The sequence below is a fragment of the Ochlerotatus camptorhynchus genome, unplaced genomic scaffold (assembly GCF_037179485.1).
Source record: "Ochlerotatus camptorhynchus isolate MF236.1 unplaced genomic scaffold, CSIRO-AGI_Acam_v1.1 ptg000196l, whole genome shotgun sequence".
Classification (NCBI taxonomy): domain Eukaryota; kingdom Metazoa; phylum Arthropoda; class Insecta; order Diptera; family Culicidae; genus Ochlerotatus; species Ochlerotatus camptorhynchus.
The window spans coordinates 1,976,787-1,999,917 of NW_027040686.1; the positions used below are offsets into that span (position 1 = coordinate 1,976,787).

General features: G+C 41.4%; 2 protein-coding genes across 6 annotated transcripts in view; both read left to right on the forward strand.

The window, feature by feature from the left end:
• Positions 1–23,131, forward strand: part of Rbp6 (RNA-binding protein 6) — a 1,960,266-nt gene that overhangs the window by 43,836 nt on the left and 1,893,299 nt on the right. The window lies entirely within an intron of this gene.
• On the forward strand, positions 1,436–2,425 carry LOC135702655 (CDP-diacylglycerol--inositol 3-phosphatidyltransferase-like). Its single transcript, XM_065223687.1, has one exon. It carries the CDS (start codon positions 1,556–1,558, stop codon positions 2,228–2,230), a length of 675 nt encoding a protein of 224 aa, XP_065079759.1. The 5' UTR covers positions 1,436–1,555; the 3' UTR covers positions 2,231–2,425.

A 23,131-nucleotide genomic window follows, 5' to 3' on the forward strand; every position in this document is an offset into this window, starting at 1 on the left:
AGAAATTTATCTACCCGGAATCGAACCCAGCCACCTCCAGCATGGTCTTGCTTTATAACTGCGCCTATACCGACTGAGCTTGGGGAGGCACATGAACTGATTAAAAATACATTTTAGAGTTCACTCAATCGGCACTTTTGGAACGCACCGCACGTTTTGCAGCACAAGTGCCAAAGCACCGAACACGACTCTCTTGCACCATACGAAAACGAGATACATAGGCAGTAAACAATGCCATCAATCGTACCGTAAACCAGGGGAAAATTGATCACCCAGATGAACTTGGTGGCTGAAAATAAGTTCGTTATTTATTCGTTACTTATGTGATAATAAGGTAACTGTAACAACTATTGGAACATGTCATAAAAATCAATCAAAAATCCTTTATAAGAATTATAATTCCTGCAACCTAATCTTACGCAAATAGTTCAACAAATCATTCCAATAAGGTTTTATTACCTGTGCAGCAGTACTGGTTAAAAAAAATATTGAATTGATAATAAACTACAAGCAAAGAAAATTTTTACATCTTAACGAAATTCGTGATCAATTTGCCCCCGGTAAACGGTACCTACTATGTATAGCATGCAGAAAAAGCTTTTGGGATGATCGCCAAAAATAGTTCTGTCACGCGTCCTACCTCGCACGCATAGAATCAAACAGATTGGATCTGGGGTATGATGTTGATGATGCTGCTTTTCGATCAAGGAACAATCGCCGGGAAGTAAAGAGAGGAGAGGAATTCAATGTCGGTATGTGATGCGGGTTAACCTAGTGAATTCGAGCGCGTGCAAGTGCGTCTCTTAACAATTATGCGGGGCATTTAAATTTAGGATGGAGTGTGTACACTTGCTTGGTTGGACCGAAATGAGAAGCAAGTTTCTGTCAGCCTACCAGAAGGCATGTAAATCAATGTTGTTAAACGCCTTGACAGGAGCTTTACCGACAAGGGGCCTTCTAAAAATACGCTTCAGCTAAAAAGGTTAGTTATTTGTGTTTTCTCCTATCGGCTTTGCAAAATTTCATCCAAATCGAAGAGACTCATGTTTGTCCTTTTACTTATTTGGCCAAAGGCGTAGCCAGTTGACCCTCAGTTGCCAACGCGATCGGTTTCGGTAAATAATGGAAAACGGACCCTCATAAGATTATAGCCCAAAACTGCAAACTCTCCATACATTCTGATGAATGTGGGCGTCTTAGTGGAAAGCCAGTGTAAAGAGAGAGAGAGAGAGAGAGAGAAGGATGTGTAATTTCCATTTGATTCCACTACCTTATTTGCTTATCCTTGACAGATACGCGTATTTCGTCTACAATGTGCAGACCTCTTCAGTACATTATTAGTACAAGACACTGAAGAGGTCTGCACATTGTAAACGAAATACGCGTATCTGTCAAGGATAAGTTCGTATTTGGATTGCATTTCGAGTGGAAGTGGTGGGAGAGTAGTGTTGCGCCTGCAATAATTCGATTTTCCGAAGAGATTTTTACAAAAGTGAAAAGAAGTCATTCGCGAATTTCCCGGGACCGTTCGAATCATTTCTAACAAGTGTGCATCATGTCTACCGAAAAGGAAAACATTTTTGTCTTTGTGCCTAATCTGATTGGGTATGGCCGGATTGTGCTGGCGCTAGTTTCGTTCTACTACATGCCCAACAACTACGTGATCGCCGGGTGGTGCTACATCGTAAGCGTCGTGCTGGATGCCCTCGATGGGCACGCAGCGAGACGCTTCAATCAATCTACAAAGTTTGGAGCCATGCTCGATCAGCTGACTGATCGCTGCGGAACGATGGGACTTCTGGTGATGCTAAGTTTCTTCTACCCGCAGTACATGTTCTGGTTCCAGTTGTCGATGGCTATCGATGTCGCTTGCCATTGGTTCTACCTGCATACGACTGTCCTGCAGGGTAAAACGTCGCACAAATTTATTGACATGTCTGGTAATCCGATCATGCGCGTCTACTACACCAACCGGACCGTGCTGGGCTTTATGTGCTTGTTCAACGAACTGTTCTATGCTGCCCTGTACCTGTTGCACTTCACTCCGGGACCGATGATCCTCGGCATGTCGTCGTTCAAGATGTTGGCCATCTTCTCGGCACCGGTGGCCATCGTCAAGACGATCATTTCGGTTATCCATGGGTACGTTGCCAGCATGAACATTGGCGTGATTGACGTGGCCGAACGCGAGGCCCAACGGGAACGGGAAGCTGCCAAAAAGCCACAATAAGCTGTGCCCGTTCGATCCCGGTGTGCCTGTCCAGTGGACTTGGTTTGTATTATGGCTACACGTTCCTTCCCGTTTCCTTGCGTCTTCTTGCCGGGTGTAGAGAAGGGGAAGTCAGATTTCTTCATGAGTGTCAATCCATCGCGCGTAACTGAACAATCCAACAGCATTCGTTCGTAGTTTTAAGTGGGATTGGTCGTGATCACGGACGTCTCTCCCGGACGGATCACAGATGCACGCGAAAGTCGAGAGATATTCAGATTGATCATGATTGTTAAAACAGGTACATTAGTTTTTAGGTTAACTGTTAAACAGAATGATACCAAAATGAAAGCTTAAATTATATGACAATGGAACTTAAATTCGAAACAACGCAAACTAAAAGTCTCGCCATAACGGTGTCAAATATTTCGTTTTTATTACTTTTTTAAGAATCTGACGGGGTGAATTGACGAACGACAGGAAAAGCTAATCGTATTTTATATTAAAAAAGAGGTGTACCGTAGCAAGAGAAATAATGCAATCAGCTTTATCATTCCACACGTAGAAGGAAACCACCTCTCTGGTGAACTACGAAAGTAAAAATATCCCGTGCAATTAATCCTTTACTGTAGTAATAGTATATGGTTGTTTACTAACTAAGCGACTAACCCACAAACACACACATACAACTATATATTTAGAAAGAAGCAGAGATTCGACAGATCTATCTATTTGTCGACATATACATAAACGAGAATATCAGTGTACCAGCCTGATCCAGCTGTATGTGCTCATGTCTGTTGGAATATATATCTTAAACAAGATCAAATTAGTAAATTTCCCGAGCAAATCGATGTTACACTTAAATTATTTTCCTTTGTGTTTAGAAAAGTGTCTGTTTAGTAATAAAAAAAAATAAGGGAGTGGAATTAAATGGAAATTACAAATCCTACTCTCTCTCTCTTTATATCTCCATACATTGTTTTTTTTACGACGATTGAAGTGTTCAAAAACGCATTTCATGTTTAAATGCCCCTAATTTGGGCCTATACATAAATTCAGCAATCGACTAAATTTTCAATAACAACCAAAAATATCCATTAGTATCGTCCCAATGATGCGTGGTTTACCACCAATTGTAGCACGAAAACTAAGTGCGACAGCAGTGGGCTTTCTTCTCTGTTTGCCTTGATCAAGCTTAATAACCTCTGATTGTCCTCAACATGTCGCTGTATGAAGGGCCAAAAACGCTGTATGAAGGGCCTATACGCATCTACGGAACAATAAAGAATCTCCTTCCAGCAACTTGATCAGACAATTTGTCAAAAAGACAAGCCCCCAAACAGGAAGATGCCCCAATTAGTGGGGAGAAGAGCCCGCCCTTTATCCACGAAATGTTATCAACAGGGAGTTGGCATTCCCACTCTCCCTGTCCAAATCGCTTCAATCGGGTTGTTGGCCTGTTCCTTCCCTTTTATATATATATATTTCAATGTATTTACGAGTTGATTGTTATGATTATTGTCAATAATACTTACATTTCGATGAAGATCGTGTGTTATTTACATGCAAACGAAAAGGAGATACAACCAGGTTTAGTTTTTTAAACTAATAGTTTCATCTGAATACTCAACTAACCATATCTCAGTGGCATTGTCTCACTCTGAACCTACATTTAAAGTTATTTTGTGATTATATGGTTACTTTGGTACTTACATGCAATGTTGCGCAAGTACCACAAGTTCAGCAACGCCCAACTATGGACAGCTCAATGTTAATACCATTTACTCTTTGAATTTGAATTATCATGTTGGTGGATAATCTTCTAAGACACACCAAAGAATGTATAGAGATAAAGCTCAAAACACAGTTTTAACTGATGGTACTTTATAAACATCAAACTGTCCAACATCAAACTGTCCTGACGAAACACGGTGCCTGCACGGTAACGTGGGCCATCAGAATGGTTCATCGGTTGCAAAGTGAAGTGCTTCTCAAACTGAAGCGATATATTTTTCAATTTTTCAACGTTATCCTAACGTAAATTTAATATTATCACCCATATGCCCGTCCACGCCCGAAACCCATCCACCACACAAAATTAGCTAAAAATGTTTCTGTATGACAAACACGTCCAGACCTAAACGAGCATATGGGTGTATATCTTCACTGTAACAACTACGGGTAATCATCGAAAGTACTTGCATTTTACTCAGGCACTTTTGAGCAAACTGCAATCACTCTCTCATACTCGAAATGTGCCACGACCAAATTGGCACAACGAGGCCCTATACGCTATCCGACAAAAGCGCAGGGAAAAATAGCAGATTTTAAGCGATGGGCCCAATCTTAGATCCATAGGCCAACATTAGAGCCATTTCCCACAACTGTATAAGTGCTGATCTCTACGCTCATCGTTTGATCTTTATACACCATCTCATCTGGTGGAGATCGATTGTGTAGTCATTTTAATTAACCATTTTGACAAGTACGAGGGTTGCTCGATAAGTTTTGAGATATGGCAACACTTATTTCAATACGTCAAATCTGACATCAGTATCGTATAGAGTTCTCCAGATACACAAAAGTGTGCGTGAGACCGCGCGCTACCCCTTTGGTTCTTCTTCTGCTTCATTTTTATATATGGATGTTGGATTTTAGTGTTCGTGGAGTGGAGATCTCTATAGTTGAGTGTTTTTAATGGTATACGTGCTCGGAACACTTTGTCAGCGAGTCTACTTGTATAGTGAGTTGCAAAATTTTGGTTGCAATTGTGGTCGTCGTGCGCTGCAGGACGAATTTCTTGAGGGACGTCCAAAATAAGCTGTTGTGCCAGAAAACAATGACCCGTAACCTGATTTCGAAAGATTGACATGTGACTTAACGTGATATCGGGGCATGCCTGGTCATTAGTTCCACTTCCCTACATTTAATACTGCATGAAAATTTGGCCACCAAAAAGATTTGTTCGCGTTGGATACTGCATAATTTGACAAATGATAAAAAAAGGCTCGTGTCGATTGGTCAACGGAAATGTCATAAGACGTCTATAAGATCGTGACAGCCGACGAATCATGGATCTATGCATATGAGCCTGAAACTAAACAACAGGCGACAAAAGTTGTTCGCGCACGAAGCTATTCGAAGCAAATGATCGCCTGTTTCTTCGGAAAAACCGGAAATATCGCCACCGTTCCATTAGAGCAACGTAGAACCGTCAACTCTGAATGGTACATAACCATTTGTTTGCCAGACATTTTCGGAAAAAAGAGAAAACCGCCAAAGAAGAATCATTTTCCATTACGACAATGCGAGCTCTCACACATCGCGTTAAATAAATGACTTTTTGAACGTTCAAAACATCGAATTGATGGGTCATCCGCCGTAATTTAGCTCCCAATGACTTCTTCTTATTCCCGCACGTCAAAAACAAATTGCGTGGTCAACGTTTTTCGACGCCTGAAGATGCGGTTGATGCGTTCAAAACGCATGTTTTGGAGATGCCTTCTTCGGAGTGGGAAAAGTGCTTCATCAATTGGTTCGATCGCATGCAACAGTGTATTGATCTTCATGGAGAACACTTTGAAAAGCAATAAAGCCATTTTTGATAGCAACCCTTTGTTTTTAATTGTTTATCTCAAAACTTATCGAGCACCCCTCGTATATGGACCTAAACTGAAATAAACGGTCGATAACCGAAAATAACGTCTGCAATGCAAATTCACCATTGCAGACGTTAACGCCCAAGCAGTGTTGAAAAAGTTCACCAAAAATTCACTATGGCTCGCTAACTTTTCCATTGGTGAACTTCGTGAAATATCGCGATTTTTTTCCAACGCTGCGCACAAGTAACAATTTTTGTTTTATGAGAGTTCTGTTGACCATAATTCACATTTGTAGAATGTTTTAAAACCTCGATAAAACTTGTAAGTTTTGGGCACTGACGTTATCATCGGTTACCGATTAACAACCTTGGTTGTAGCAATTCAATTTGTCGCCCTCTTTGTAGATTGGACGCATGATAGCTTCTATTCATATCTCCTCCTCCCAAATCTTGGTAATTACCCAGTACAGCTCTCTAGCCATTGATTAATCTCCGATTTTAAATAACTTGTTTGGTAGCAGCTCAAGGCAAGAACATTAGCGGTTTTCAACCGACTAGCTGAGCTTCTTAAAAAATCCTGAGTTATTCAGAATTTCTTTGGCATTATCTCTCGAATTGCTTTTAAATTCTCTTTAAAATTCCAGCGGAATTTTCCTCAGCTGTACCTATTTTTTTTATAATACCCTTGGGATGTTTCTCAGGATTTTATTGGAATTATCATCAGAATTCTGTAAGATTTCCTTGAAAATCTTCCTTAGAATTCTGCTCACAATTCCCATTAAAATCCCTTTGATCCTTAGGAAAAAAGTTTGGTTCATTAAAAATTTATACTGAAAATAATTGTTATAGCTCAGCTTCGCTCTCAACTGTTGTTAAAGAAAGATGGTAGCAGCAGTTGTGTCTCAGTGTTCACTCGGCTGTCGACAAAAGCAGGCCACTTTCGATGTGTGCCACGCGATCGTTTGTTTTCTCTGTAGCAACCATTGTGTGGTCCTCCTCATTGTTCTTCATCAGCAGTTCCTTCGGTCGATGCGTCGTCGACTTTGGAAAGCAACCGTTTCGTGATGAGTGTGTGAGTGTTGACCACGTTTTGCGTCCATTGCTGCCATGGAAGCGCTTTGCCCCACGATGGCGTAACTACCATACAAGTAAACCACTGGAAGCGGGTCCAGTTTTGATGGAGGAGGCTTTTTGGATAGCGGAAGATAAAGTGTTTATTGTGTTGTACCTTTGACTATAGTTTTAAGATGTATTGCATAGTGACCAAGAATCCTCGGCTCTGTAAAGTTTATTCGGTTGAGCCTTATCAAATAAATTAATGAACAAAAAAGCAGTTGTGTCTCCTAGTGTTCATTTCTTGTAGCTTGACGTAATTGCCCTTGGAAGTAGCGGCTTTGAAATAAAGTTTACGATCAAATTCAGGTTTGCCAATTAAGTTGTGAGACTTAGCATGACTGAACATTCCAAATTCGTGAAAGCACTGGATGTGAATCCCATTCAGATGGAAGCAACTTTCTAGATTGCTGAGGAGAATGTACTTTTCATGAACTTCATTTCCAGAAAAATCGACATGCATTGACGTATATCTCGGAAGATCTATTTGTTATAAATATGTTAGTGAAAAGGCAGTTGAGGTACGGATGCCCCATGGGGAGGAAATGGAGGGTATAACGTTCAATATGTGCATGCGTACGATTTACTACAAAAGGTTTCAGACCGTGATCTAGGGATAGTTAAACTTATCAAGCGTTGGGCCTCAACATGTTCACAAGTAAGGGAGGTTTAATACATGACCGTCCGTCGAATGTTCTAAGTGAGACGTTGTAAACACAGTGGCTTATGCGCCACTCTCGGATTAGAGAGACCAATGGCCGTTTCTTTTATGTTTGCCCGACTAAGTTTTTTTTTAGCATGAGCGACGTTCTCAAAGGGGAATTTCTGAATGGTACTGGATTATGAACGCAGTCAAACTGAAACGAATAATTTGACCGATCAAGATGACGGAATTCTTTCCGAATAAAACATTGTGGATGGGTGCTAAGTGAACTCTGGATCAAAGCAAGGTGAAACGTAACGCAAGGGTATGCCTGGGTGGACTTCAATTACCACAAGGTTATGGTTTTGGCAAATGAAGATAAAAGTAACGGATAGTTGAATTCATTTATGTATTATTCTTTTTTCGTAAATTCATTGGATGTGAGTGTAAGTGTTGTAGTGTGTGTGTACATGGCGATGGATTTTCTGTTGCTCCGGTGACTACGGTCGAGGGGTACACGAACAGCGTGCGATGTTTCGCGGTCGCCGCGGTGTACAGACAGCTTTCACCAACCGGCGTCAAAGTGGCTGAATTAAAGATGCGGGGAAGGGCGTCGGCTGGGGTTCCGAAACTCTACCGGATCGAGAGAGAGCCAACATGCTTCACTGGATGGCATTCGCATACTCTGTTTCTGCTTCACAGCCACCACGGGACAAAATGAAACAGCTTCGTCGAGAGTTTCACAGCAGGTCGGATAGGCCACTTCTCCCGTTTAGCTACCAATGTAAGGCGGGCCTCATAACGTGGGTAGATCACCTTTTAGTGGTACGTTACGGGATGTAAGATCTAGTGCCGACTACTTCAAACTAGGGGAACAGGATTTTTCAGTAATCAAAGGAACACATCTTAGTCCTTGTTACTTTTTATGCCTTGTTGATAGTGACAAGACTCAAAGTCGAGTCTCAAAGTCGTCCACCGAGGATGATCTTGAAACAAGGAAAACATGGGTTAGTTAGTCTTCATCTATGTGGTTCCTAATCTTCTATTCGTTGTTCTCTAGTTTGAAGTGGTTAAGACTAGGATTCCTTAATTTTGTTGCTGAGGAATCCAATTTTGACTGACAAAGGGGTGCGCCTTTGGAGGGTATTCCAACACTCCGAAGAGTATAAATAGCGGGACCTTTCAGTTGTGATAAATGCAAAAATGACAACAGTAAAAAAAATCGAATACTTCATCATTTCTCAATAGTGATGGAGTAATACGACATGCACTAAACTAAGGACACGGGATATACTACAATAGATCAAACTACTGGTCGCAGTGGTGTTATGTCCCGAACAGATAAAAAAAGGCGGGCCTGCACATGCACTTCGCGGGTCGTGACGTGATGTAAGATGGGCGTCTATTTTTTTATGTAGAGCTTTAAGCCCGTATAAAAAGCGCTACCGAATTAGAATTTAATTACAAAAATGAATTCATTTAAAATTGCCTTGAGGTTTTTTTTTATGAAACCGCACAAGAGCGGAATTTTTGCCTCTTGTGGTATTACCAATCAAGAACTGCATCTATTAACGAGGAAAAAATACCACTTGTTAAAATACATCACCTTGGTTTTAATCAATTACTTTGAGCACTTCTATTTAAAATTAACTCTCAGTAGTTTAAATAATACTAACACACCTGAATAACGGAGTAAAATAAATGAAGACGCACTGAGACTAACTTCCACTCTATGATGCCGACAAAAATTAAATGGACGATTAAATCAAAAAGATTTAGCTGACCCCTCAAATTTCATTAGTCATGCTCAGTTACAAATACTACTTAAGGTCTAATCTGTTAAAGATAAACATTTCGCTACATTTGAAAGCCCTCTAACATTTCAATTAAATACCCGAGAGTATCATCGAATTATTGCATTAATTCAAATTTGCATTGGAAACGACTCTTTAGATTTTTAAAATTGACATAAATTATAGCAATTTTAAAACTTATATATTGTCATTTTTTTGCATTGGAAAAGGGATCTTTCATTGGGAAAGTGATCTAAACAAGAAATTTTAAGTGTTTACTGCAGATAATGAAGAAAAATACTCGGAAAAAATTTATTCAACGAGAAACGTTACAATGTGAAAAATAGATTTTCTCCTTGCCTAATTTCTACAATCGAAAGGCGGAGTTTTATGACGGGTATAAACATAAATGCTTCTTATGAAAAACAAAAACATGACGAATAACGGTAGCGGTATCAGCTCGGATAGCAGTACGTACGCAGGTGTTGTAGCTGAAGGTACTGGATGAACAGGTGGTGAAAATGGACGATGATCCAGGAGATCGATAAAGCGAGCGAAAACGAAGATCTGCAGTAACTGAACTTGGATCTGGCTAGATTAGATCTCAGGGCATCGAAGAGCCAAATTCACCGTTTCTAAAAATGCGGCAAATATTTTGAAACCAACTGGTTTAGGAATGTAAAGTCTGTTTCAGGTAGTATTTGGCCACTTCTTTTTAGTTACTGTAGCGTCTTTAGTTGTCGTAGCAAGAAACTGTTGACAGCATTTTGATTTATTCAGGGGTGAAAACATCATCAGGATTCATACACAGCAAAAAAATAATTTTGATATCACATCAAAGTGGATGCACTACAATCATGTCGAAAATTTCATGTAATTTTTATGACCACATAAATAAACAAATGCAGTAAAAGCAGCGTAATGTCAGTTCATGCATTGTATTAATGATAATTTTGTCCTTTTTAGCAAGTAATATTACACCATATTTTCGACATGATTGTAGTGCATCCACTTTGACGTGATAGCAAAATTATTTTTTTGCTGTGTAAACACGTGTAAAAGTTATCGAAGATGAATAGCGAGAGAACAAAATCTGCACATTAACGTTGAAAGCTTACGATGAAACTTACGTAAAAATGGACTGTAGACAAAGTCCGGGTTTGCGGTGCCGGTGGTGTAGTGGTAAGCGTGATAACCTTTCACCCCCAGGCCTGGGTTCATTCCCAGTCGGCGCCGTCGGGATGTTCTGAGGCATAACATCTCTGATTACGCCTTCCTTCCGCCGTTGGTCCCCGGTTCATGAGTTGATGGGTCGATAGGTAGGGTCCTGGCGTTGGTAGCATTGGTGCTCAGCACGGAAAATAAGATCGACGGAAAACAAATCAAGGAGGATGCTCTGGGTAAGTTCAAATCTGTCTTTGCAGATACATTCGCTCGCAAGTTGATCTGCAGTTATGAATAGAAAAGGTCTTGATCACTGGAGTGACTATGAATGGATTACTTTACAAGGAGGAATGTCTACAGAAGAGAATTTTTCTATTTATCCAGTCACACGAAGTTCCCGTAAAGTTCTGGCCCGACTTAGCAAGCTGCCATTAAAGCATGGATGGAATGGCATAAGCAGCATAATGTCGATTTTATTGAGAAAAGTATCAATCCATCAGATTGTCCAGATTTTGGTCCCAACGAAAAATATTGGGCAACTATCAAGCGTAAATTGAAGACATGTGGCAAAATAATCAGAAGGAGAGGTGGTGGAAAAATGACAGATAAGGTTGACAGTACTACCCAAGTAACAATTTTGGTTTTATCAGGGTTCTGTACAACCTCATTTAGACTTGTATAATGCTTTAAGCCTCGATAAAACTTGCAATGTCACTTGGGTACTGTGCAAGCCATGATGGGAAGTATTCAGCGAAAAGTTCTAAAATTCATCCGAAAAACTGATGAATATTGTTTCTTGTATTAAAATCTTTAAGCCAAATAAAACACGTACAAAATGATACCCTTAGCGATTTTGTATGGAGAAATGACCCATTTTGTGCCACCAAATAGACATTTTGAAAAAAAAGTCAGATCTCGTTTGCAATTCTCAACCTTAAATCACAGACAAACACAAGTAAAGCTTGCTTCATTTAGAATTGGAACAAACTTTTGCTCATATTGTGGTGCTCCTGGTGGACGGATTTGGATGTTCTTGGCGCCCACGTGTCGGGAATTTTGTCAGCTTCACGTATGTATTTTTGACATTCCGCAAATCGACTGTACTTTGTAAACAATCAACATGGAAGCCGAAAGAAGGAAAAAAATTGTGCACAGTTATTTGGAAAATCCATTGTGGTCTGCATCTAGGCTAGCTCAACAGCTGAAATTGCCCAGAAATACCGTATGGCGCGTTATCAAACGGTATAAGGAAACATTGACGACGATTCTGAAGCCTCAAGCCAATCGTCGGAGTGGAATTGTCGACCGGAAACTGCGTGGTAAGATTTTGAAGACGATTAAGAGGAATCCCAATCTGTCGGACCGTGATTTGGCCAGAAATTTCGGTGCTGCCCATAGTACCGTGAGGAGAACTCGACTCCGGGAAGGAATCAAGTCGTATCGAGCTAGCAAACAGCCAAATCGGACCATAAAACAGAATAGTGTGGCCAAAATCCGTGCGCGGAAGCTATACGACCAGGTGCTGACCAAGTTCGACGGGTGTCTTCTGATGGACGATGAAACCTATGTCAAGGCTGACTTTGGGCAAATCCCAGGTCAAAATTTTTACCTGGCAACGGCTCGGGGGGATGTTCCAGCCAAATTTAAATTTGTTTTTGCCGACAAATTTGCACGAAAATTTATGATTTGGCAGGGCATTTGCAGCTGTGGCAAAAAAACGAAAGTTTTCGTTACAAATAAGACAATGACGTCGGAACTATACCAAAAAGAGTGTCTCCAAAAACAAATTTTGCCGTTCATTCGATCCCACGACCATCCCGTAATGTTTTGGCCAGATTTGGCAAGTTGTCATTACAGCAAAGTCGTTCAAGAATGGTATGCAGAGAAAGGGGTCCAGTTTGTTCCGAAAAACCTTAACCCACCCAACTGCCCCCAGTTCCGCCCTATTGAGAAATACTGGGCAATCATGAAGAGGAGACTCAAGGCAAAGGGAAAGGTTGTCAAAGACATCAATCAGATGAAGACCTGGTGGAATAAGATAGCTAAAACGATGGACGAAGAAGGTGTGCGCTGCCTAATGAGCCGTGTTACAGGAAAAATTTTATCCCTATTTTTTCTTAAAAGTATGAAGAAAACGCTACATTTGTATAAAAAAAGATCTTGAATTCAATAATAAATAACTGAAATACAGGCAATTGTTTTTGTTCCAATTCTATCTGAAGCAAGCTTTAACTCTTCCTCTTCAATCATCGTTCAAGCATCGACAGTTCAATTTCAATATTATTAGTTTCGAAAATCCCCCACCACCACGCTAACATCGGATCACGTTTCTATACATTCTATCGAACTTTTATGCTACATTGTTTGATACATTGGTAGCATGATTTTATTCACCAATAGCTCGCGGGATGTCGTTATTGAGTTTCATGACGATATTTTAAAGGAAAACTATTTAATGAATTACGTTTGTTTGTCTGTGTTAAAATTCTCTCCTGAACTACCAATGATTTCTTATCAAAATTTGCATGGGGTTATCTAAAAAAGTTTCTTCTCAATTTTCCCAAAATTCCTTTTAAATTTTCATGATACCCTACAAAATTCAAATGCATTAAAATGTCAATAGCGCTACAATCCAATAAGGTTTTTTCACAATACCCTTAGATATATCCTCAGCATCATAATGAACATTTTCTTTGAGTTTTCTATTTTTTCAGAACTCCTCTAGAATTCTTCTTACACATGTCTTGGGATTGATTTCATAGTACTCTTGTCAAAATCTCAATCGAGTTCACCTCAGATCTCCCTTGGCATTATTTATTGAAATCCATAACCAAATTTTCGCAGAAATTCTCCAGAAAAACTGTTAATCTAAATTTTATTCCTCCAAGCATCCCCAAGTAACATTGCAGGTTTTATCGCGCTTTTATAGCATTGTACAAATCTAAATCATGGTCTACAGAACCCTCAGAAAACCAAAATTGTTTCTTGGGTCTAGAAAATTATCCAGTGTCCCAGAATTTATGGATGTTTCAAAACTGGGACGCCGAAAGAATGTGTAGTTCGTCAACTTGAATATTTCCCTTAAGCCTTGAAGACATTTATAAGTGCAATATTTTCAAAACATTTCTTAGTCTGAGATCTAGAGAACTTTACCCTGGATCTAAATTTTGGTTTTTCCAGTTGAGCATTTTATAAACAATTTCTGATTTCAATTGCTTACTTTCCAAAACAAAGGCCCAATCTTCCGATAAAAGCATTAGAATCGATTGTTAACTACCATCATTTTGCGTTATGCACTAATATCCAAAACTAGCATGTGAGCATGTGGAGGAATACATTTTCAATAGCGTTTTTCTCGGCTTTCTGTTGATGATGAGACTAAAATGCTTTTATGGGCAGTAATGGTCTTTACATCCCACTGCGACCTAGCAAGAAGTACAGTCGACTTGTTTCGCGCTCCGGTATTTCGGAAGTTTTCTCGGTATTCGGTTGGCTTAAATTATCAGTTTTTTCTCGCTTAGTGATTACTGGCATAGTACCCGGCTAAACAATTATCTGAAAGTGAGTTTTTCTGAGAAGAAAGTGGTTTTCGGCGCCATCGGAAAGAAAATTGTTCACTTGCAATTGCATATTCGCAAAGCAATTTGCGCTTCATCGGTGCGTGATCACGCATACCTGCACACAGATCATCGTCATCGAGTGTCAGCATCTGCCTCCGCATTTATACCGGTCATCCATCATCGTGTGTCCAGCTGAGTGCCGAGCCTAATACAAGCACACCACTACAAAGATCGCCCGCACACGCGCATCGAAGGTCACCCACGCTGCGCGTCGCTCCGCTGCTGCTGTGTAATCACTCGGTGGTAGTAGTATAGCAGATAAGTTTTTTTTTCCTGTTTCTTTCTTTCTCTCGCCCATCAGTTAAATTTAATTTTGTGTTTCTGTGTTTGTAGTTTTTTTCTGTTTATTGTGTCTGTGTGGTTTTAAGCATCGTTTCAGTGGTAGAGCGTTTACCGCTCCCACTAGTACGGCAAAATGGACGTCTCGTCAGAAGACGATATGGACATTTTGTCGGAAGATGACACCAGTTTGCCACTCGATGGCAAGAAAAGACGAAAACGTCCTGTCATTCATGGTTCGTCTCAGAAAAGCCCCCGATCGCGAGCCTATCCAGATGACTCGACTGGGCCATGGGTTGTCTACTTTCAGCCCAAAAACAAACCTTTGAACTTGATGCAAATTTCCACTGATCTGACGAAGCGATACTCAGCCGTGACCGAAATCACGAAGGTTAGGCATAATAAACTTCGTGTTGTCGTTTCTAACCTGAAGCAGGCTAACGAGATTGCTGCCTCCCAGCTCTTTACGATTGAGTACAGGGTTTACATACCAGCTCGTGATGTGGAGATCGAAGGTGTGGTCACCGAAGCGAGTCTGACCCCCGAGATCTTGGAGAAGCAGGCGGTTGGCCGTTTCAAGAACCCCTTGCTCCCCCCGGTGAAGATACTGGATGTCCAAAAACTGGGCTCAGTATCTGTCAGCGAGGGTAAAAAGAGTTTTACCCCCACAGACTCGTTCCGTGTGACCTTTTCTGGTTCAGCCCTTCCTCACTACATCGAGCTGGGAAAACTTCGACTACCTGTGCGCTTGTTCGTTCCCCGGGTCATGAACTGCCAAAACTGTAAGCAGTTGGGACATACGGCGTCCCACTGTGGCAGCAAGGCACGCTGTTCCAAATGCGGGGAGAAGCACGAGGATGGCGCCTGCACAGTCACTGCACCAAAATGCGTGTACTGTAAGGGAACTCCTCATGGTCTCTCGTCATGCCCGGTGTACAAACAACGCGGGGAAAAACTAGAGCGCTCTCTTAAAGAACGTTCCAGGCGGTCTTTTGCAGAAATGCTTAAGACAGCCAAGCCATCGACCAACGAAACAAATCCCTTCGCTCTTTTGTCAGATGACGAGTCTGGCTCTGACTTGGCTGAGGAGGGAGTTTCTTTCAGTTTTCCGGAAGGTTCTGCCCGGAAACGAAAACGCATCCGTTCGCGGAAAGTTGCAGATCAAGAACCCCAAATCAGCTTGCCCAAATCAAGGAGTGGTGGAAAAAAGGAGACTTCTACTCCTCCTGGATTCCGCAGAACTGATTATACCCAGGATTTTCCACCTCTCCCGGGGACATCCAAAACCCCCGATGCCCCAATTTTCAGAACACAAGCCTTTTCTTCATCTGGGTTGTTCTCATTTGATAACATTGTGGACAGTATCCTCAATTACCTCGATATTTCTGATCCTCTGAAAAGCATTGTTCTGGCAATGCTTCCTACTGTGAAAACCCTCTTGAAGCAGTTGACATTGAAGTGGCCCCTCCTTGCAGCAATCATCTCCTTCGATGGATAATTTTCCAAACGAGGTCGGGGATTTGATCACTGTTCTACAGTGGAATTGTCGAAGTCTTATTCCTAAGATAGAATCGTTTAAGTTTTTGGTTCACAATAATGATTGTGATGCATTTGCTCTATGTGAAACTTGGCTCTCTTCAGATATCGATCTTCCTTTTCATGATTTTAACATTATTCGACTGGATCGCGAGGATTCGCGTGGAGGAGGAGTACTTTTGGGGATCAAAAAGTGCCATTCCTTCTATAGAGTGAATCTTCCACAATTTCCAGGTATTGAAGTTGTCGCATGTCAGGCTTTTGTTAAAGGCAAGAGCCTTTGTATTGCTTCTGTGTATATTCCTCCCCGAGTTTCGATTAGTCAAAAACAACTTTCAGATATCTGTTCAGTTCTTCCTACTCCACGGTTGATTATGGGAGATTTTAATTCCCACGGTACAGGCTGGGGGGAACTGTATGATGACAACCGTTCTACTTTGATATATGACCTCTGTGATAACTTCAATATGACAATTCTTAACAATGGAGAAGTAACACGTCTGGCTGGTCCATCCTCAAATGGAAGTAGATTAGACCTCACACTTTGCTCTAATTCATTATCGTTGGATTGCACGTGGAATGTGATCCAGGATCCCCACGGTAGTGATCACTTGCCGATCAAAATTTCGATTGCCAGTGGGTTCAATTCGTCGGAATCCGTTAACGTCGCGTACGACCTCACCCGTAATATCGATTGGACAACGTTCAAGACCGCGATAGATGAAGCCGTGTCGTCGGTAGAAGAGCTTCCACCGTTGGAGGAATATAACTTCCTCTCCAATCTGATCTTGGACAGCGCGCTTCGAGCTCAAACTCGGCCGGTTCCAGGAACGTCTTTTCGTAGGAAACCTCCTACCCCTTGGTGGGACCAGCAATGCACTGAGGTTTATCGTAAAAAGTCCGACGCGTTTAAGCTTTTCCGGAAACGCGGAACACCCGAGTATTTCGAAGCGTACTCGACTCTTGAACACGAACTCAAGAGCCTCATCAAAGTCAAGAAACGCGGATACTGGCGGCAATTCGTGGACGGTTTATCGCGCGAAACGTCGATGAATACGCTTTGGAACACGGCGCGAAGGATGCGTAACCGGTCTTCAAACAACGAGAGCGAGGAGTACTCGGATCGGTGGATTCTCAAGTTCACGCGAAAAGTATGTCCTGATTCCGTGCCGGCACAGATGATTCCTCGCGAAACGACGAATTCGGTAGACGAGATCAGCCAGCCTTTTTCAATGCTAGAGCTCTCACTCGCGCTCCTTTCGTGTCGCAATTCGGCTCCGGGGGCTGATAGGATCAAGTTCGACTTGTTGAAGAACCTCCCAGACGTCGCTAAGAGGCGCATGTTGAACTTGTTTTGTCAGTTCCTGGAGTTTAATATTGTTCCAGATGATTGGAGGCGAGTGAGAGTTATAGCCATTAAAAAGCCTGGAAAACCCGCGTTAGATCATACCTCGTATCGTCCCATCGCGATGTTATCGTGCATTCGAAAATTGTTGGAGAAAATGATCCTTTTTCGCCTCGACAAATGGGTTGAGACGAACCACCTACTCTCAGATACTCAATTTGGTTTCCGTAGGGGTAAGGGAACGAACGACTGTCTCGCGTTGCTTTCCACAGAAATCCAGTTGGCTTTTGCTAAAAAAGAGCAAATGGCTTCTGTGTTCTTGGATATTAAGGGGGCTTTTGATTCAGTATCGGTTGAAGTCCTTTCAGACAAACTCCACGCTTGTGGCCTTTCCCCATTAATTAATAACTTTTTGTACAATTTGCTGTCAGAGAAACACATGAGCTTTTCTCATGGAAACTCTACAGCTTCTCGATTTAGTTACATGGGTCTCCCCCAGGGCTCATGTTTAAGCCCCCTTTTGTACAATTTCTATGTCAGAGAAATTGACAATTGTCTAAGTGACAACTGCACGTTGAGACAACTTGCAGATGATGGCGTAGTGTCTACGACAGGGCCCAAAGGGGTCAACCTGCAAGGACCCTTACAGGATACCTTAGACAATTTGTCTACTTGGGCTATCCAGCTAGGTATCGAATTCTCCACGGAGAAAACTGAGTTGGTCGTTTTTTCTAGGAAGCATAGCCCAGCACAACCAAAGCTTCAACTTTTGGGTAAACCGATCACTCATTCCATGTCTTTCAAATATCTTGGGGTCTGGTTCGATTCCAAATGCACCTGGAGATCCCACATTGAGTATCTGAGACGAAAATGCCAACAAAGGATCAATTTTCTCCGAACAATTACCGGAACGTGGTGGGGAGCTCATCCGCAAGATCTTCTAACGTTGTACCGGACAACGATTTTATCGGTTTTAGAGTACGGTAGTTTTTGCTTCCAGTCGGCGGCTAAAACTCACATCATCAAACTGGAACGTATCCAGTATCGTTGTCTTCGTATCGCGTTAGGATGCATGCACTCGACTCATACGATGAGTCTCGAAGTGTTGGCGGGCATGTTGCCACTATCGGATCGGTTTTCGGAATTGTCCCTCAGGCTCCTCACCCGTTGTGAAGTTATGAACCCACTGGTAATCGAAAACTTTGAGAAGCTTCTTGAGCTAAACCCTCAAACTCGTTTTATGTCATTGTACTACGTGTACATAACTCAGGATGTCAGCCCTTCACAGCATAATCCTCATCGTGTATGCTTCTCCGACTTCGGCAATTCAGTTAGTTTTGATTTATCCATGACGCGGGAGATTCGTGGGATCCCAGAACATCATCGTTCCATGATTGTTCCGTCAATTTACGCTGCAAAGTTTGGCCAAGTTGATTCCGCAAGATCGTTCTTCACAGATGGATCATTAATAGAGGCGTCCGCTGGTTTTGATATTTATAACGAATTTCATAGCGCCTCTCGAATGCTTCAAGCTCCTTGTTCCGTATATGTTGCTGAGCTGGCGGCAATACATTATACGCTAGAAACGATCGCCTCACTTGCACCAGATCATTATTTTATTTTTACGGATAGTCTCAGTTCTGTCGAGGCTATTCGATCCATGAGGCCGGTAAAGCACTCCTCGTATTTTCTCATGAAAATACGAGAGCTTCTGAGTGCTTTATCTTTAAGATCTTTTGTCATCACCTTTGCATGGGTCCCATCTCATTGCTCGATTCCGGGCAATGAGAAGGCGGACTCACTTGCTAAGGTGGGCGCTATGCAAGGCGATATTTACGATCGACAAATCGCCTACAATGAATTTTTCTTCATTTATCGTCAACAGTCGCTCGCCAGCTGGCAAAATAAATGGAGTGAAGGAAGTTTGGGACGATGGCTATTCTCGATCATCCCTAAGGTGTCGAAGAGTCCTTGGTTCAAGGGGTTGGATGTGGGTCGAGACTTCATTCGTCTGATGTCTCGCCTCATGTCCAATCACTATTCGTTAAACGCTCACTTGTTTCGTGTTGGGCTGGGAGACAGCAATCTCTGTGAATGTGGACAAGGTTACCAAGACGCCGATCACATCCTTTGGTCTTGTGCTGAGCATCGTGGAGTCAGATCTGAGCTATGCGATTCCCTTCGGGCTCGAGGTAGACAACCTAATGTTCCAGTTCGGGATATTTTGGCTAGACGTGATCTGGAGTTTATGAAACTCATATATGTTTACTTTAAGAATACTAACCTTAGATTGTAAGTTTGATTAACCTTGTGTTTAGTTTGTGTATTGTGCGTGTAGTTTTTTTTTATGTTTGTCTTCAAGATGAATAGAAATAAGTTCATGTTTTAGGATTAATTAAATATTTGTATAATAAATCATATTTCAAACCTCCTTCTCCCTTTCCCCATCCAAAAAATTGTAAATCTCCACTAACCTCGAGACGACCGCGAGTAATCGGTTCAATTCCTTTAACTCTAGATTTAAGACATGAATCATGTATAATGCAAATGATAACTCGGCTCTGTAAAGTTTATTCGATTGAGCCTGTACAAATAAATTAATAAAAAAAAAAAAAAAAAAAAAGTAATGGTCTTTGAAAATGTTTCCATAATTCTGTAACTCTGAAAATTTTATAGTTCTGAGACTTTGTAAATCTTTAGAGATCTCGGACTTCATAAAATTATCTTAATTTCGTAACTAGTAAGTTGTAGCAACTTGTTAATTACTGGAAAAAGTTTTTTTTTTCAAATGCATTTATTTTTCCAGGCTCATTTGCCGTAGCTTTGCGGAGCAGATATTCTTCGTTTGGGTTATAAAATTATTTAAAACTAACGTTAAGTAAAGCGGGGGCCGATTACTCGCGGCTATCTCGAGGTTAGGGGCAACAAATTGTAGCAAACGGATGGCAGGGTAGGGATTGAGAACACAAGTTTTTTTCGAGCAATGTGCTCTTGATATAGAACTAAGCGACATACTGGAGACGAACATGGGGGTACACCGATGGGGACCTAGCAACTTGGGAGAACACAAGATGACACTTACTACTAAATCGTCAGATCGATCCGTTTTAAAAACACATAGATTAAATTAAAATAATCGAGATCTCAGCTCGACTGGAAAAAGTTGTATACAATTTTTTTTAATCATATTATTGTTGTTTAGAAACTTTATCTTAACCAAATTATAACCTTTGAGCATCACATTTTTTCTAGTTTTTGTTTGTTCCTTTATTAAGGAGATTTTAATTTTTTCTAGTGTATTTAACTTGCAAAAGTTCAAAATTCTGAAAATTGACATTGTTACTGAATTAGGAAGGGGAATTTCTGCTCGATTGTACCCTTTCGGTTACAACGATGTGTTTGAAACACATTATGTTAATCTTTTTCGAAAAACATTTGAAATTTTTTTTGTTAACTAATTTGATAAGCTTTTATAAATTCAATAAATCATTGATACTAGGTCATTCACTAAAAATTGCACTCGTTGCGGGAATAAGAACGACTTCCAACAAATACGAACTTTGCCAGCAAGATTTCCAGCTTAGGTTTATTCCCTGACCAAATCAAACTTTACGATGATCCCCGAAACAACAGTGAGGACCTCAATCTCTGCTCTAGCTGCCAACAAAATCCACCCTTTTTGCCTCGCACAGTACAACACGGTTTGCCCGTACCTGTCCGAATGGGCTCTAAACCGTATCGGTTATTATAAATTAGAAATTAATCCAATTCAATTGCATACCGAGCAAAACATATTCACGTCTGGTAGGTGGCCAAGTGGGCCAGGGTGCAGCAGTTTGTGGTTATGGTCCTGTGTTCCTAAAACGACGAACAAAGAGCCTTTTTGCACAGCTGCATTGCAGTCAAAATTATAATTTTCCCCTGAGCTGGAACATACGGACTCCAGGTGAGGTCCCACCCGAAAAACGGCCACAGTCCGGCTGCGATAGTTTTGATTTTACTTTTTCGTTGGCTGCATCACTATCAGATTCCAGCTGGTTCGATTGGAACGACAACGACTTACGCTTATGGATCGCCGGATTGGGTTGTGGCCGTTCGATCCCGAGTTGAGAGAAAAATGACATGGCATGGTGGGGGACAAGTTCACACTCGCAGTCAGTGGAAACGAGGTACGATTTTCTCTGAACGTAAAATTTGAATTTTGCGAAGAATATTAGCAGTCATTTTCACCGGCAGCAACCAACGGCACTGGGTGTAATAGTCGTGTTCGATATGGGGGAATCGTTTCGTGCAGTCGATGGAAACGATTGAGACGGCGATTGGATTTGGAGTGGGGCTCTGATTTTGATTGTTATCTTTATGGAGTCTCCCTCTGCCAATCCCGGTGTAATCCTATTAAGAGTGTTTTCAGTCACAGATTTTACTCTGGTGTTGGTTCAAAATTTCAAATTTCTAGTCCAAGCTATGAGACTCGACATTCTTTACATTGGTCACCCGACACTCTTCGTACCTTCTCGCCATCTTAAGGCACACATGTGCAATCAATTTCCATGTTTTCCTTTGGCCCATAAATAGCTTGCTTGAATAATAATCCGCAATCTCTGTTGCCTGCCAGTGCTCTCACATCACTCCACACATTGCGGCCGAACCTACATTCGTTGATAGACGAAAGCATGGAGCACAGAGCTCACTGACCGTCCGTCGTGATTCGGACCATCAGTCGCAGCCGTCGTCGTCGTCTTCGCCGTCGCCGTACCAATCATCATCAGCTCGACACAAATGAGCAACCGCTTGTGCCCTGCCATTCATGAATGAAATGCGATCAAACTGTTTCAGTTGCCTTCCATTTCCCAGCACCCGACCCGACCCTATCTTCGGCATGTTGTTCATCAACATTTCAAAAGGGCGAAATTGCTTTTGTAAACAATGAATGTAGTTGTCGATTCCTCGCGAATAAAAGCTCACCCATGCAAAGTATTCAAGTAACAATTTTGATTTTATGAGGATTCTGTAGACCAAGAGTTAGTTGATTTGTAAAATACTATGAAGCCTACCTTGGGTTGTAGAATTTTCAAGGTGAAATAGACTCTACAAATGGCTGAAATGGTTTGGATTTATGCCCTACCACTTCGAATTTTTGATGGCATAAATATAAGAAACTATTAATATTTCGTAGGCCAAACTATTATCATTCTTTTGATGCACTGCACTACAATTTTCTGAACGGAATGTGTATAGTTTCTAAGATTCGTGCCATCAAAAATTCGAAGTGACATGGTAATTTGTGCGGTCATTTGTTAATTCTATCTACTCTCACCTTGATTTTCAGGGGTGATCTTTTATTTGCGATAAATCGGCTGTTGAAGTCATTGTTTACAAATGCAGTTTCGCCCATATGAAATGTTGGCACTGCATTCATCTTTCAAGGCACCGTTTTGCATGTGTGGGACTTCGTAAAGGAGTGCTTGTATGTCAACGCGTTGCGAGACCACATGACTGGACTGGATGCTTTTGATCGATATCTCACCACTGCCGGTGATTCACATGCGAAGTCGGTGAACTGAACTGAACTGAGTGAATGCCAAACGAAACATCCCCATTCACGCATCGCCGTACCAACCTACAGGTCGCTCATTTTCGTTCCATTTATTTCGATCCTCTCCTCCGCGGCTTTCTCAGTTACTCTTCTTCGCCCTGGTTGCTCGCTTCCATTGTGATTGATTTATTTAATTATTATCGATTCAACTGCTGCTTTATAGCTGTCAATAAAAATCAGTGTAATAAAAATAGAGAATCGAAACGTTGCTGGCCGTCGAGCGATGCAG

Coding starts and splice junctions, on each gene's coding strand:
- LOC135702655 (XM_065223687.1), top strand. CDS start 1,556: ATGTCTACCGAAAAGGAAAACATTTTTGTCTTTGTGCCTAATCTGATT.